This window comes from Furipterus horrens, unplaced genomic scaffold (genome assembly GCF_987537825.1).
Source record: "Furipterus horrens unplaced genomic scaffold, mFurHor1.1.pri manual_scaffold_1, whole genome shotgun sequence".
Classification (NCBI taxonomy): Eukaryota; Metazoa; Chordata; class Mammalia; order Chiroptera; family Furipteridae; genus Furipterus; species Furipterus horrens.
This window is the reverse complement of record NW_028327171.1, coordinates 164,826,487-164,844,122: the sequence shown is the minus strand read 5'-3', so window position 1 is coordinate 164,844,122 and position 17,636 is coordinate 164,826,487. Positions and strand designations below refer to the sequence as shown.

Below are 17,636 nucleotides of genomic sequence, written 5' to 3'. Positions count from 1 at the left end.
GTAGGTTTCCAGTTCTGAGTATGAAATAGTTTGTTTTTGTATTAATATTTATTAATTATTGTAATATTTTTCATGTAAACAACTGTAAACCTACTTTTGCCCCACCGTGTATATACTAAGAACAAACAGCCTGAATGTAACAGTCTTAATATACCACAAAATGGAATAATACAGTCACCTTTCTTTCAATATTTGCAAATAGCTCTTTCTTGGAAAGTAAAGCTAAACCAATGAATACATGCCCTCCATACCACCCACTGGCCCCACTTCCACCACTGCAGTGTAAGGACACTTCCCTATTCTCCGACCACAGATACTTGAGTTGATGGCTTTAAAATTCTGATTGGTTAGTTTTTAATTGAAAAAAATTTTTTTTAAATTTAAATCACAAACAATATACCAGTGTCACAAAAAGAATGGAGAGAAAAGACCACTTAAATTTGACTACTTTTACTTAGTTTTCCCCTTCAAATGAGAACTATTTATTATACTCCTTAAATAGCATTTCTTAAGTCTCATGGCATATAATCTTTAATGCACAGGATTCTTGTCATTTTGAAGCACAAGGGAAGGCTTTTGATATTTTAACATTTATAAAAATGTAGATGTACATATTTCATTCTCCAATTTGTAATAGGAAACGTGTAAAGTTACCCTAACAGTGCAAATGAAAGGATTAGCAACTCAAATTTAGGAACCTGCTTTACAATTGAGTGAGAGATTTCAAAAGAAATAATCTGTTCAAGTTAATATTTAATTTCTCATTAGAAAATGGTTTTAAGCTCTGATCATTACATTGAAGTGACTTCAAGGTTTTGATACCCACTGCTAACCTCTTGGACAGTAACTTAGTAAACAATTTCTACATGAATCTATAGCTTTTTAAAAAACAGAATAAATTAAAGCCCTATTATCCAAACAAACCACCTCCCAATCTGTTAGGTTTTTCACCTTCTTGTTTATAGTTTAGACAGTTTGAAGAGATTTAAACGTGTTGCGAGGCAACTGGCTCCTGAAGCGTAACGTATTTCCTTCAACATCCCAGCCCATTCCTTTTTATCCTCTTCGTACCTGGTGAAGAAAAAGTAATCAATAAGCAGTTTTCAGATTGTTCTATATGTGTTCAATATACAAATGTGGATCTTTGAGAAACCCTACGGGTTCTTGGCCAGAGGAGGATGCCCCTGACTGCTGTAGAATAACTCAAAATATGCATCCTTTGAATGAGTTGCCTGAACTACTGCCACAGTATTTAATCTGGGTGCTTAGGCAGTTAAGCTTTCTCTGGGACTTAGAGACAGTTCAGAGATGAGGAGTAATAAACAGGCAATTAATCATTCCCTTTTGGACTGATAAATATGCCTGGTCTATGAATCAAGGCCAACAGACTCTACCTTAAGAGTAAGAATTGGGACGAGCTGGGCCCATTAGTTGCCTTGAACATGATTTCTTTTGTTCTCATATACTAGTGCCCAGCACAGAACCTGACATAGTAGTCACTCCATAAAAATATGTTTTACTGTCCTGTGTGAGTACTACTGTTAGATTGCACTGATGTTATGTAAGATCTCATTGTCCCCTCTGAGTATTAAGGGTTATAAAGATACAGATGACTTGAATTCTTTTGAAAAGTGTGCCTCTCCTCTGCCTGGTGCCCGAAATGCTCTTTCTTTGCATAAGAAACTCCTAAATGCTGCCTTCTCTCTGAAGCCTTTCTGGCCTTTGTCAAACAGTTTGTTGCTTTCTCTTTATGTCTCACATTGTCCTTTACATAGTATCTATTATAGCAATTACTCTCTTTAAAATTATTTATTTTTAGAGAAAGGGGAAGGTAGGGAGAAAGAAAGGAAGAGAAACAGATGTGCAAGAGACAATCGGTTGCCTCTTCTCATGCCTGCAACTGCAGACCTGGCCTGCAACCCAGGCATGTGCCCTGGCCAGGAATCGCACTGGCCACCTTTCAGTCTGTGGGTCTACACCCAACCCACTGAGTTATACACCAGTCAGGGCTCAATTACTCTTGTTTTAATTTCACCCATATATTATGTCCTTAACAAGCTCAAAGGTATTTGAGGACAGATAATAAATCTTATACACCTTATCCCCTCCTCCAGAAGCAGTCATTACTTGGCATAAGGAAAAACCCCAAATCATTCTATGATGAATGAATGAGATTTAAATTCTGCTGATACCTATGTAAGAGATGCACTATTTGAATTTCTTCAATGGTCCAAATTTAATTCTAAACAGTTGTACTGTGCACTGAGTGATTTTTATGTAGAGAAAAGGTAAAAAATATTTTACTATTAATAAAGGGAAGAACCTTAATTATCTAAACAAAATTTGGGCCAGCAAATTAACAGAAAATGTTTTAAATTACCTAATGAAAAAGTAACCGCATTTAAGCAATAGGAGGTTGAGGTTAAATGAGGCTTAAAAGGTTTGTTTTCCTGACAGTTACAGTTTTACTTTCAGCTTGGCCAATCCTAAATAATGCAGTGACTTCAAAAACACAGTAAGAGGGTCCATAGATTTAGAACGTGGTATACTGATAGTTTTCATCTCTTTTTACATTTCTGCACGTGTGAATATTCACTTGGAAGCTGAGGGCAAATGGGTAGCCACTTTTCTACAGATCAGTGGCTTTCAACCAAGTCAAACAGATTGCTGGGCCCCACCTGCACACTTTGAGTAAATCTGAGGTGAAGCCTGAGAATCTGCATGTTGGATGAATACCCAGGTGCTGCTGATGCTGCTTTGGGAACCAGTGCAGATCATTGGTTCTCAAGTTTGACTGCACCTTGTAACAACCACTTGAGGATATTAAAAATATTGCTGCCTGGGTTCCAACCCTGAGATAGAATAATTGATATTGGAATATGGCCTGGGTTTGAGGATTTTTTAAAAGTTCCCCAAGTGATTCTAATACACAGCAAGGTTTGAGAATCACTGTACTAGATGGTATTACCCAAATGGAAAATACCAGTACCTAAATTTAAAATTTTACAGCCAAGCACATAATAATAAATGCCCCTCTTGCCTTTCCCCAATCCAGTGGCTCCCAAACTTGTTAGCACATTAGATTCATCTGGGGATCTTTTGAAAGTTTCAAAGCCCAGACCATACCTGAGACTAAATAACAATCAATAGAGGTGTGAAAGAAGGTCAGTATTTTTGAAGCTCCCTAGGTGCCTTCAATGAGGAAAGAAGTTTGGGAACCGCTGCCCCAATTGTAAAATAAACTGTACTCGGGGAAGATCCCTCTCTCAGGGTCCTCTCAGCAATATAAGGGCTACTTTTAGCAGGAGATGCTGCCTACAACTTCCTCCTGCTGAAGCAACTTGGCTTTTGACCACCATTAGGAAGCTGAGTAGCACATGTGGAGTTCGGCTTGTGATGGCACGTTCCTTTACATCAGCGGCTGCATGTTAGAATCACCTAGGAAGGTTTTAGGAACTAGTGATGCCCAGGTCTTACCTCCAGAAATTCGGATTTAATTGTTCTCTATTAAGGCCCAGCTACGGGTACATCTTAAAAGCATCCCAAGTGATTTTAATGTGCGGTGAGGGTTGAGACTCACTACCTATTCATTCTTGCTCCTACCCCCGTTTTCCAAAACCCCTAACCTTCCCAACCATTCATTATTTCATCCTTTTTTTCTATTGCTTCCAGACTTTCCCCATCTTAGCCTCTTGCTAACTCTAGCCTCTTTCCTTCCTGGAAATTTTCAATTTCTTTCTCTTCCTTCCCTTTTTGCGGGGTAAGGGTAGGGGAGTGAGGCGTAATTGTTAACTTTCTCTTATAGCCACTTTTTTCTTGCTCGCTACACAGCTAGTTACTATTACAACAACATAAAGAAATGATGGGTGCACAAAATAATTGTTTGGTTATGCTACTGGCCTTTTAGCCTTCCAGTTCACCAGCTGGGAATAAGGCATGTACTGGTCCAGGTATAGAACAAATAATATCCACTTTTCACTTTCAGGCTTAGTGGTATGCCTTCACTGATCACTCTTCCAAAGCTGTATCTACAAACTTAAACATGCAAGTAAATCACCTGGGACTCTTGTTAAAATGCAGATTCAGATTAAGTCTGGGGTCGGGCCTGAGATTCTGCATTTCTAAGAAGTGTCCAGGAGATGCCAACACTTTTGAGTATCAAGGCTCTGGACAGTCAGGTGACAGGTCAGGTAAGGGCATCAGACTTGGGAGTAGAAACAGGCCTTTTAAGCTGAGAGTGAAAGCATGAGTTTGGCAGTTTCTGGCTGAGTGTTCAGCATGAACTTGGGCTCACCTCAGGCAGCTGAGTTTTGTTTCCTATAAACTTAGAGCAGCAAGCACAGTGCCTAGGCTGAAAGCAGCAGGTGCCATTCAGCAGACACGCAGTTTCCTGGTGGTGAGCAGACATCTATCCACTATACACCCTGCCCCTGACTTATGTGACTCTTCATGATACAACTTAAACTTATCTGGGAGGTAAAATGGATTGCTACTGTTTACTTTTTTTCTTTTTCAAAAAGCGTTTGTAACTGAATTAACAAAAAATTGTAAAACCATTTAAGTTAGATTTAAAATAGAATTAATGAATTTATAGGAAACTCAGGAGGTTAAATATTTCTTCAGAATTCTGTTTTCTTACGAAATTAAAGTACTGTCTGGTGGAAAGGTAAGTGGTTTGGAAATAAGCTTTGCTCTAATGGATGCCTAGAACATAGCACTTTTAGAGCTGGAATGGAGCTTAAAGGACCCACGTCCAGTTCTCATTTAAATAAGAAACATGCCCAGATAAGTTCTTTTCCAAGCTCATAGCAAATTAGAAGCAGCATGTGAGCAAGTAAGTGGCATGTGCAAAAGTCCAATGCGTTTCCAAGAGTGTACCACCAATAAGTAGCTTACATGTTGAGAAAGTCTTGCTTACTATTTACTTAAAAATTGTTTATCAGTTATCACTTATCTGATATTTGGTTCAGAAAAATTGGAGTGAAGAAAACTTACTTCCATATGTCATTGACTTCAGTGGGTGCAAACTCTTTGGACTCCAGTTGAATCATGGCAAATCCACCGATGGCATAAAGGGATCCAGCCAGATTGACCAAGCTGATGGAACTTCTTTCTTGGGGAAATTCAGTCATTGCTTCCCATCTAGGAATTATTGAAAATATAGTCAATGTAAAACTTAAAGAAATGCCAAATGTATCGACTGATCAATTATAGGTAATTATAATAAAGAAATTCAAGTAGCATAGGCACCCCAAATTAGAAGATTGTTTGTTACTAGAAAATATCTAAGTATTATTCCTTTACTTGAAAGATGTAACCAGATTGGCTATAAAGCTCTCAATATGACAAAACTGTTTATGAAAATAGTATATGTGTACTGTAGAAAATATGGAAAATAGAGAAAGTATAGAAGAAAACAAATATCCCCTATGATCATACCCTCCAGACATAATCATAAGCAACATTTTGGTGTAATTTTGTCATTTTTATAAAAGCAGACATATAAATATAAACATAGGAACAAAACTAAGAAAATATTTACAATATTGTGTGCTGCTTCTTTAACTTTCTATATCATGAGTTTACCCATAGTATGATATATAGTTTTCAAAAACATGATTTTTAATGATTGTGTTAAGTTTTATCCATAGAAGCTCTTTGTATTATAATTTTCAGATAGTAAAGTCTATTCTATAATCAGGCATACATAGTTTATTTAAAAAGTAATAATAGTACTGTAATTTTCCTTCATTGCTAAACTAGGAGTTTAAAAATTATATAATTCAGATGTGTGAGTTCAATATTTTGAAAAAGACTATATAAATATTTGTCAAATGCTTTTTTAAATTGAATTTATTGGGGTGTCTGGTTAAAATTATATAGGTTTCAGGTGGACAATTCTATAAAACATTGTCTATATATTGTATGTTCACCACCCCAAGTCAAGTCTCGTTCCATCACCATTTATCCCCCTGTTTACTGTCTTCTACCTCCCCCCAGCTCCTCAAATATCTTTTCACATTAAAATTAAGCCAATAAAAGCTTAAAAGTGAAATATTTAAGAATATTATAAAAAGCGTTAAAAAATTAAACTTCTGAAGCATTCACACTTTACAAATATCACAAGCTAAGGTGGAGGTCAAGCTAAGGTGGAGGTCTTTTCATCCTGAAACTACCTGTTTCAAATCAAATAACTCTGCAGAGACATGTATATCGACCTAAGTGTAGATAATTATTCAGAAGTGTTACTTTTGCACAACAAAATTCTCAGTTAGTAAGTACAAATTAAGTACTCCAACATTACTTTGAATGTCATGTGTTCCAAATTACAAACACATGTGATGCAGCAAAATGTTAGGCATTTTTACACTCAGTGACAGGAAAATAAACCCAGATGAAGAAATTTCCTTTTTAATCTGTACCTTCCTGTCCGCCTTTCCCCATGCCCTAATTAGAAAGCTTAATATTTATCCAAAGTTAAACTGTGTGGTGATTAACATCCTGTAGTAAGATTTAGTAACTCACTTATTGGTTGTGAGATCAAAAGTTTCAACTGCAGCTGAAAGACCATCTTCAGTGACACCTCCTGCGATCACAATTTTGCCTTTGTGGATAGCCACTCCAAACATCGAGCGAGGGGTTTTCATTGGAGGCATATCTTTCCAATCTCCTTTTTTTGGGTTGTAGATAAACACCCTGTTTGTACACTTTCTGTAAACATAAAAGACAACAAAATGGTCCTTTTAGAACCTTCCTTTTTAAAAAATCCTCACTCTAAGATATATTTTTACTGATTTCTAGAGTGAGAGGAAGGGAAAGAGAAGCATGGATTGGTTGCCTCCAAACACACCCAGGGATCAAACCTGTAACCTAGCTCTGTGCCCTGACCAGGATCAGACCTGCGCAAGATGACACTCCAACCAACTGAGCCACCTGACCAGGGCAAACCTTCCTTTTTTGAAAGAAGGAATTTTGTTAGTCATCTAGCTTTTCTTCTCATATGAAATATGTAGTATAGTAGAGGATCAAAAAAACCCAAAGTATTATTTTTAACAATTTAACTTTTTCATTGAATTTATTGCTGTGATAGTGCTTAACCCCGAAGTATTCTTTTTAAAATTTTACTTTTAGAGAGTGGGGAAGGGAGGGAGAAAGAGAGGGAGAGGAACATCCCTGACCTGGGACCTGGCTGGAAATTGAACCAGCAATTTTTGCGTTTGTGGGATAGTGCTCAACTCACTAAGCCATCCCAGTTCGGGCCCTTGAAGTGTTCTTAATCTGAGCATATGCCACCAAGCAAAGGACAATTTCAAATGTGAGGACCAAAACTATTTTATAACATAATTATACTACTGGAAGGTAGGGTACCTTTATTTTGGCAACTGCCTAGATTTTAATCCTGTTACTAAATTTAATGGAAGACATACATAGAGTAAAAAAAGTGATAAACCCTTTACTGTGCCTCAGTAACAAAATGTTTATTTAATTATCTGAGTATCCTAGGAATTAATCAGATAACTTAAAAAAAAAATTAGGTGAGAATGTACCTATTTTAAATTTAATTATGTAATATGATGCTCGTTTCATTTAGTGTACCATTAATATTTTAAGAACTCTGGGACTACAGATTTGACAATGAGAACAGTTTTATTATGCTTAAATGCTAACAGAAAGACCTGGACTCATCTGAATTATTATTCTTAGTATGTTCCTTATGTTTCCTTAAAGTTATTCATAATTTACTCAATTCCAAACAATAAGTGATTAACTGGATATATTTGGTAAAGCCAAAAAAGCAAACGAAACAAAACCCCAACTTTTTGTGAGGACAGTTTTTTTCTTTAGTCATATGCATTTCCTCTAATATTTGACTGAGTATTACTCTAAAACTTCTTGATTAGAACATGAAACAAAGTCATGTTCTTCACATTTAGTGGTGATAACTAGTGCAATTCAGGGCTTTTAGATAATGACTCATTTCAAAGTTCTTGACTTTCGGCGTTTGTTAAGCAATATCTTGGTTAATCGTATTCTCAAGATTAATATATTCTTACTGACAAGACCTGTATGCCTCTTACTGACATATCTATTTCCTAGTTACTAATACTTCTTGAAGGAAACAATTTAAATCATTTGGCAGACTCATTATGTTTCCAAAATCAGAAGCTGCTTAATAGATTTTCCATTTCATTTATTCAGGGAAAAATGCCCAATGTAAGACTTTTTTTGAGCTATAGAACTTTTGTATCACATGTAGTGGGTTTGACATTTAATCTTGAACAGAAATTTTGGCCCTCCAAAAAAAGATTTTACACTGAGTTTATAATATGGTCTTCTTTAAATATTGATGTGATGCTAATAGCTAGGACTAAGGATTTCAAAATTTAAGAATATTACCTTTGAATATAAAACTATTGTATAAAAAGTAATTGCTTTTTCAATCACTTTTTCTGTGCTATATTTGTCATTTTAACTGAATACTAACCATTAATTACTAACTCCAGAACATAGAGTTCTTCTAGCACATTTCTATATATTTACTTTCCTTTCCTGTTTTTCCTTATAACCCTTAATTCTGGCTCTCTTTCCAGGACTGGGCATCTCTAGTAATTAAACAACCTGGAAAAAAGATGCCAAGCCAAATCAGAGTTTTCAGGGGCAGGAAATTAGTTCTCACTATTTAAACTGAAAATACTCATTTTATCAAACAGGCTACTGGCTTAGCTGACTGACGTCTAAAGTACTTTGAACTCAGTTCTCCCTTTGAGTTATATTTCTCTTAATTACGTAGCCCTTGAGAAGCGCCTAGAAATCAAGTTAGGTTTCTATATGAAACTTCATCCTGTTTTTGTCACAAGCAACTGGGCACTAGAGGGCAGACCAGGGTTAAATATTTTGAATACCACCTCTGCTGAGGAGTAAATAAGTGAAACATTGCTGAAGGAATAAGTGTCCTATTTTCAGTCACCATGCTTTTTTGTTTTAAATGCACCTATCTAAATTCTTTCTTATAAATGTAAAGTACAAATCCATGATATTTTTTATGCACTATTTTTAGTAATTGTATATATATATTTTAAGATTTTATTTATTTTTAGAGAGAGGGAAAGGGAGGGAGAAAGAGAGGGAGAGAAACATCAATGTGTGGTTGCCTCTTGCACGCCCCCAACTGGGGACCTGGCCCACAACCCAGGCATGTGCCCTGACTGGGAATTGAACCAGCGACCCTTTGGTTCACAGGCCAGTGTTCAATCCACTGAACCACACCAGCCAGGGTGTATTTTACATGCTAAATTAAAGAGATACACTTATAAGTAAATGAATTTTAGAAAGCCCATTGGTTTTAATGTAGTAAAATATAATTATAAGTTAACTAAATAAAATACTTGATTATGCTCCTAAGTGCTGTTTTTCTACTGTAAGAATGCTATGTTGGAGGTATTATGAAATCATTTATAATATACTCCAATAACTTCAAAATTTTATTTTAAAAATTTATTTTCAAAGAATTATGCGTGAGGAAGAACCAAGTTCTATTTCAGTACATAGATTTAAATGAAAAGAGGAAGGGACACTTGTAATAAAAATCAGTTGGATATATATAAAGTACAGGGAGATTTCAGGGTACTTACTTGTCATCTGTCTTTCCTCCTAGACAATATATCATCCCCTTATGTGAAATCACGTTATGGCCATAGACTTTGATAGGAAGTTTTTTTACTTCATTCCATTTTGAAGCCCTAAAATCAAAAGATGATAGAATTTATATATTTTCAGTAAAGTCCAGATTCTAATAGCATGAATGTCATAGGCACTCATATACCTGAACACTTAAGAAACAAGAACAGGATGCCCACTTACACAGGATCATAGCATAATACTGAATCCAGTGAAGCCTCTGTTTGAAGATCTTTGCCTGCAACTACATAGATTTTGTCATCTGCCTCACCCAGTCCAAACAGACACCTCGCTGAAGGCAGAGGTGGAAGTCCAACCCATTCAGATGCTACGTGATCAAGCTGAAAGAAAGAACATATGAGAAAATGTAGAGCTTGTTAGGAAAAAGTTACAGATGTACCAGAAAATATGCTATACTTTGTGTTGTTTAGAATTCATTGAGATAGTCAAGGCTCTTGCAAGTAAAATAAAACTATAATCCAAAAGTATTATATTTTACCAGGATTACCTAGAAAAATGAGAAAATCTACTTGGCTTACCAAAATAGCTGAAAGTACTAACATGTGTAGGACTTCAAGAAAGGAAAGGGAATAAAATGGTCACAAGAGGTTAGTTAGAACTGTGAAGTCTCTTGTCAGATTAATTCTTTCATAATACTTCCAGGACACTGGAGAAAGAGAGGTTTGCACTGCAGGGAGGGTCACAGTGTATGAGTGATCCCCACATGCTATATTTAACATGCTCCCCAAGCTGGCATCCGGGGCAGCTGGACCTGTCGCTCAGTCCACAGACAACTGAAATGTTAGGCAGTATCTTCTTTCCTTCAAAAATTTTTAGATTTGCTTTATTACCTTATGATATTGGCAGGTGTTATAGCCTGTAACTTCCTAGCCTTTTCTTGAGAGTCAATTGAAATATCCTTCTCTTCTTTATTTATTGATTTGAGAGAGAAAGAGAGAGACATCAATTTTATTGTTTCACTTTTATTATTTCATTCATTGGTTGATTCCTGTACATGCCCTGACTGGGAATCAAACCTGCAACCTGGGTTATATTGGGATGATGCTCTAACCAACTGAGCTATCCCATCAGGGCCTACCCTGCTCTTTTTTAAAATTTTGTATTAGGAAGTAACTTTGCTTATTGTTGCTACTGCCATTTCTGCAAGCCTAAGACAGCCCTCTAAGTGCCCATACTCTGGGGTAGGTGTTTCTGATATATCTGACAACAGTTTTGGCTTACTACCACTACTATAACTTACTATTGGTAATTTTAATATTTTCCACTTTGCATTTAGGACACCAAGGCACAAGAAAACTGCTATCTGAAGGTAGTGCAGTCACAGATTTATTGAGCTCTCTAGTACTGCTTCTATATAGAAGAAAAAGGAATAAAACCCAGAACAATTGGATACCAAGGACAGATGCAGGTATTAAAGGCTGTGGTATAGGGGAGAGGTCTTTGTGGATGCCTATCTATATTTGTTCCAGTAACCTTGGTTAAAGCAAAGCACTAATTAAGACTAGATGAGTGGTTTAATTGTTAGCTTTTTAAGAAATATATTTTATTTATCCATTCTTAGAGCGGGGGAAGGGAGGAAGAAGGAGAGAAACATTGATGTGTGAGAGCTACATCAATCGCTTGCCTTTCACACCCCCCCCCAGTTGGAGACCTGGCCCACAACCCATGCATGTGCCCTGTCTGGGAATCAAACCAGTGACCTTTGGGTTCACAGGCCAGCATTCAACCCACTGAGCCACACCAGCTAGGGCTAATTGTTAGCTTTACACTTACTAACTTCAATATCTAGATTATGATCACTAATGTTTTCAGTTTTGAAAAAAATTCTTTGATCAAGAAAGTGGTGTGTAGTATAGTAGAAATAACAATGAACATTTATGGAAGTTTGACTCTGTGACAGGGTTTGTACTAAATGCTTTACACAGGTAATCTCATTGAGTCTTCTGGGATAGGTACTTTTATTATCTCCATTTTACAGATGAGGAAACTGAAGCACAGAAAGGTTAGTTTGCCCAAGCTCACAGAGCTTTAAGTGATATTCAAATACAAGTTACATAAATCCATGGTTTTTGTTTCAAAATGCGGACAGGAGCCCTTATAACCCCATGCCAGGAGGTGTCCTGCCATGCACACTGCACAGCATGGTCTGTACCCCCGTACTACTCCTACTAGGCCACCTCCTACAGCAGGTGAAACACTAGACTGTCTGCCAGACTCTTTGATAGATGAGCTGTCAAGCTATTTAACCTCCATGGCCCGTTTTCTCATCCTTAAAATTAGGGTTTGGACCGAGGTTATTTTAAGATTGGTGCTGTTTGAAGATTTGATAAGTCTATTAAGTCAATGAAAAAAAACCCTCTCTTACCTATGTAAAAAGGTGTTCATAATCTATTTACAGTGTACGACCAACGGTCGGTCATATTACTCCTAACTTAAACATTTTAAATAAATGTGACCAAGCCAAACAATGCAAGACCTAAAATTCTCATACCTATACTTTCTTTTTTCAAAATTTTTATTTTATATTTCATTTTCATTACCATTTATCCCCCCGATACCTGATTCCACCTCCCCCACTCCCCTCCCCCCACAGTCAGCACACTGTTGTCCACGTCCATGAGTTCTGTCCCTTTTTTTCCTGTTTTGCTTGATCACTCCACCCCCCCCAAGCCCATCATGCCTATATTTTCTTATGAGTCATAATCCTCTTTTATGAAAAGACGTTTTTATCCTAGCATTTTGTTCTTACTCTTTGTCCCTTTTAAAAGGAGCAAGGCATGGGCAATGGCAGGAAATTAACCCTTTCAACTTTGTATAACTTTTTGTGGCTATAAAGAACATCAAGCACGTTTCTTGAACCAGAAATGAGAAGTTGTGTTAATAAAAGTAAGAGTAGTAGCAGGATAGAAGAGAAGAACGATAAGGCTATAAGTACTCCTTGGATCTATGATTTCTAGGCATCTGTGTTTTGATATCATTTTTACTTCCTCGATATAATTATTGCTTTTTAAATTGAATTTTCCTGTTTTGAAATTTATCTAAATTTAAAAGTAGGGCTTAGAAAAATTTCTGGCCCACATTCAAATACTTATGATTACAGCTTCTATTTTATTTTTATATTTCATACTTAACATTCTTCAGTGGAAACTAAAATTAAGAAGCATGATTAACATGTATTATTCCACTTTTCAAGATTAGAAAAAGCTGGTTCGATGTAGTATTTTGTAACTGTACAGCATTCGTACACTTTGGGAGTACACAGTTCCTGCAATGCACATTCTACACTTATCTCTGGCTTTTCCAACTCAAGTGTCCAGATATCCTAGGCCATGATCAGGTATGACCTAAACATACTCTTTGAGCTAGCTGTAAGCTACAAAACACTGGTATTCCTTCATAAACTGATAAAGAACAAGGTGTTGATAATATGAAACAAACTCCCTTCAAACTACAATGATTCTATGAGTTTAGAATTTGTTTTCTTGGAAACTTCTGTGGTTTCACAAAACAGATTAAGTTGTAATAATGACTAAGAACAACTCTGATTCAAATTATATATGATAATTTGTTGTATATAAAAATTATTGTAAATAAAAATTTCTAAATATTATTAATTAAAATTAGTGACATTTGTGCAGGCAGTTTTTCCTAGAAGGTAATTCAAAGTGTGTGAAATACATATACAAATTCTTTTCATTTTCAACAAAATTATATTATAGGCAGTAACCATAAATAAGATAAAGTGCTACCTCTAAGCACTTCAAATCAATTCAAGGAAACTTGGAAAAAAGTAGAAAATCTGTTCGATTATAGCTTTTTTTGGACTGAAATAGGACATCAACTAGAATAAAATGCAAGCAGCCTGAATAATTTGCAAATCAGCTAACTGGATGGTGAGTAACAACCTTTCTTTTCTGTCTCTACTTATATCAAAATAGCCTTTCTTACCTGGAAGAAGTAGGACTGTAGAGGTTGATCCTTGTTTTCTTCATCCACATACAGTCCTCCTACCACGTATACCTGATTTTGTTGGGTAACAGTGCTGGAATGATTTCTGGGAATCTGTTCAGCCAATGCAGTAAGGTAACATTCATTTTCTGTAGGATCATAAGCTACTGCAGCTGTGTCATTAACCAAGAGGATGAGGTCTTTGACAAACATTCCGTGCCTGGGTATGTCATTCAGGTAACCAGGGAGTAGATCTTCATCACCAACATCGCCATTGACCTCACCAGGCCCAGCCTTCTCTGCATTTTTGCTAAGTTCTGGGAGCTTGCCTGTGAAAGCATCTTTGAGAACTTTGATTTTTTTCTGGAGTTCTGGGTTGCCTTTAATGATATCATCTTTCTCAACATGATCTTTAAAGTATTTTTCTGTCATAAGGCGAAAACGGATACAATCAAACACTTCACTAAGGCTTTTAACCCTGTTTTCTTTGTCTGTTCGCACCCATTTCATCACTGCTTCGAAGACTGCTTCTTCCTTTTCTACATTCAGACTGTCATTTGAAATGACTGAGATCAGTTCCTGTGGAGACAGCTGCATGAAGTCCTCTTCCTTACAAATCTGTACAAAGCGATCCGACACAAATTCACGGGCAGAGAGGGCAAGTCTTGGGCAGTCAAGGAGAAGTCCCAGTCTTAGGATGGCTAGACAGTTACCAGGAGCCAGTCTTTTCTGAAGGTAAGACACACAGACAGTGAACACTGAGGGGATCTGAAAGCGGCTGGCCAGTGCAAAAATATCTTGCACGTTTCCATCGTTGAGATCAATAGTGGCAGAGTAGAGGTACTTGATGATTAAATCCAGGACACCAGCATCCACGTTATCAAGTACTACCTCCTTTTTTTTCGCCTCATCCATTTCAGATAAAAAATACTCACGGAAGTAAGGACTACAAGCTGACAAAATTAATCTGTGGCAAGGAATACTTTTGTCACCAGCTTTTAGGGTGCAATCGATGAATTTTTTCTCGTCCAGGAGATCTTTTAGACCGTCCTGAAGAAGGGTGGATTGGTAAAGCCGCAGCTCCTCTGCGAGTTCCCGCTGGGAATCCATTTTATGAGCAACCTGGGTAAGGAAGGGGACACTGAAGGCCTTAGCTCCTCGCAGCACACAGGTCTAGCTGTAAAAAGGCAGATCAGTGTGCTTTGCCCAGCTTGAAGCCTTTGCAATTTAATCCCACCAGCTAAATATAGACACCAACTCTAACAACGGGACTTGAGGAGAGCCAGTTTGGAAGAAGAGTTGTTCCTGCAGCTGTTAGAGATTGAAAGGAACAACTGAAACTTTTTATCACTAAGGAAACAGCTAGGGAACAAGAAATTTAAGTGAAGTGGAAAGCTTTAAAACACATAAAGCATTAGAAGATATGCTAATAAAGGCTACCACAAGAAAATATTTACTGAACTAGCAGAAAACGGAATCATAAAAATGAGTCAGTCCACTAAAAATGGCCTAGTGGCAAGCTACTTGGCTATCTGGACTAATGATGCAAAGGTCAAGAATATGAGGTGAATTGATTTGAATACTCATAATCAATATCCCCTTTCCAATAACTGTTACTCCCAAAGTTTTATTTGCAACTTAAAATGGTGAGACATATAATTTTATTTTGGAAGTAGGAAACTTAAGAGACTTCTACGTATGTCTTATAATTATAGTTGTTTTAGAATAACCTTAAAAATAATACCCTCATCATCATTGAAATAATAAATGGAAACTGCTGATGTTGTAAGACATTCTAAGTTATCTTTATTAGGTGAAAAAAATTTAGTATTGAATTAAATTATAAAATTATCTTATTCACACCCTGCCTCATCCTACAAAGTATTTGGTGTGGCAAACAATAACAGTAAAACAATTAAAATAAAAGGAATCATCAAGATCAAAAAATAAGTTTCAAGTCAATATTAAGGAAATAAAAAACCCACACACCAATAATATGGTCACTAAATATATTCTGACTTAAGATGATCTTTCATTAAAGAAAAAGTTAAGCCCTGGCTGGTGTGGCTCAGTAGATTGAGCGCCGGCCTGTGAACCAAAAGATTGCTGGTTCGATTCCCAGTCAGGGCATATGCCTGGGTTGCGGGCCAGGTCTCCAGCTGGGGGCGCATGAGAGGCAAACCACACATCGGTTTCTTTACCTCTCTTTCTCCTTCCCTTATCCTCTCTCTGAAAATAAATAAATAAAATCTTAAAGAAAAGAAAAAGTTAAAAAGAACAGAGGTAACCCCATGAGAACAATGTTATCAACAGAATATAGCAAAATCAGCAATGCTACATCACCTGTACAATTTGAAAAACAGTTCTTATACATCAGAAAGGAAAAAAGAATATATAACTGGAATCATAATTTAAATTGTTGATTATAATAGAATACTGTATTAGTTATGGAATGCAGAAGGTATGATTTGGAAGAAAATTCATCTTTTGTTTATATTCAGATAGCATCATATACTTATGAAATATTTTATGACAAAACTATATTGTCACTTTGTCTAAACCCAGTGGAGTTGTAGAAATATTTTAATTTTTAATCTTTAAATTTTTCATTTTTCAATTACAGTTGACGTAGACTGTCACATTACTTTTAGGTGTAGAATCATGTGATTAGACATTTATAACTCACAAAGTGATCACTGATAAATCTAGTACCCACCTGACATAGTTATTACAATATCACTATTCCCTATGCTGTACTTCACATCCTCATGACTTATTCCATAACTACCAATTTGCACTCCTTAATCCCTTCACCTGTTTCACCCATCCTCTGAACCCCCCACCAAAATGTTCTCTGTATCGATGAGTCTGCTTCTGTTCTGCTTGTTCATTTATTTTGATTTTTTGGTTTCACATGTAAGTGAAATGATCTGGCATTTGACTTTCTCTGACTTATTTCACTAGTACAATACCCTCTAGGTCCATCCATGTTGTTGCAGATTTCTTTCTTTTTTTTTGTTCCATTATATACATGAGGTACTTCTTGGTATTCTTAAACATGCTCAAAGGAACATAAGCTCCATGAAGATAGGGATTTTGCGGGGGAGGTTGTTTTGTTTCATGGTATTGCTCCAGGGCCTCGTGAGTGCCCCATAAATATTTTTTGAATGAATGAATGTCCCCAGATCAGGGAATTGCGTATTTTTAAACTTCAAGATCTCTCTTCATGAGTAAAGGTTTTTTTCTCTTTTTTTACATCACGGTGAAGTCAGTACTACTGTCAGCTGCTAAAACAACAGCTGAAAGAAGAGCTCATTGACTCTTTTTCCATTTATAGATGCCACTAAGGTTTTAACACACCAGGAGAAACTAACAGCTGCTCTCTTGTTTAAACAATAAATGACTCATTTCTCTCTACACGTAACACCTAACATTTGAAAACATTAATGAGTCAGATGTAAATACCATGATAAGACATTTGAGATTATTCCTTACTAGTTGGCAATTTTATAAAGTCTCTTTTGCTTAAAAAACTATCTAAACAAATTCTTGGTAGAATTTTGTGACCTGTATAAATTTTTCCAACAACTATTTTCCCCCTAATATAGTTGTTTATTATAATCCCATCTCTTAAAAATGTAGAAGTCCTTTTCTATTTAAATAAACAACTTTATAGATTTTTAAAATTGTTTTTTTAATTAGACTTGCATTAGCACTTGGTTGTACTGTTTATGTTTGTACATACAGTTTAATCATATTTTAAATGTTTTTACATATGCATTCCTTTCCCGTTAGAGAAAGAGGGCTTCTTTGGCTAATTTCAATGATTTGACAAAGGTTCCTTATGATATTTCTTTACACCAGAGCAGTGGCAAAAAGCACTGATGCCAGAGAAGTCACCAAATCTTACCTAACCAAGAAATCAGAAAATATCCTATTTTTGAAAATGTCAAATAAGTTTCAATTAATACAAACAAGTCAGTAAATGA

General features: G+C 36.2%; 1 protein-coding gene across 1 annotated transcript; it reads right to left on the bottom strand.

Annotated features, from left to right (window-relative positions):
- Positions 1 to 330: 330 nt before the first annotated feature.
- Positions 331 to 14,852, bottom strand: KLHL41 (kelch like family member 41). Its single transcript, XM_090280531.1, has 6 exons — positions 13,648 to 14,852; positions 9,862 to 10,019; positions 9,633 to 9,740; positions 6,526 to 6,711; positions 4,996 to 5,142; positions 331 to 1,071 (listed from the first exon to the last, which is right to left on the bottom strand). Exons 1-6 carry the CDS (start codon positions 14,755 to 14,757, stop codon positions 960 to 962), a joined length of 1,821 nt encoding a protein of 606 aa, XP_090136657.1. The 5' UTR covers positions 14,758 to 14,852; the 3' UTR covers positions 331 to 959.
- Between the last annotated feature and the right edge of the window lie 2,784 nt (positions 14,853 to 17,636).

What these genes read in the sequence shown, in the direction of transcription:
- KLHL41 (XM_090280531.1), bottom strand. Translation starts at nt 14,757, where the DNA reads ATGGATTCCCAGCGGGAACTCGCAGAGGAGCTGCGGCTTTACCAATCC. An exon ending in TACAGTCCTACTTCTTCCAG is followed by an intron (nt 10,020 to 13,647) that starts GTAAGAAAGGCT and finishes TCTTTCTTTCAG; the next exon opens with CTTGATCACGTAGCATCTGA. An exon ending in TTTGATCTCACAACCAATAA is followed by an intron (nt 5,143 to 6,525) that starts GTGAGTTACTAA and finishes AATAATTCCTAG; the next exon opens with ATGGGAAGCAATGACTGAAT.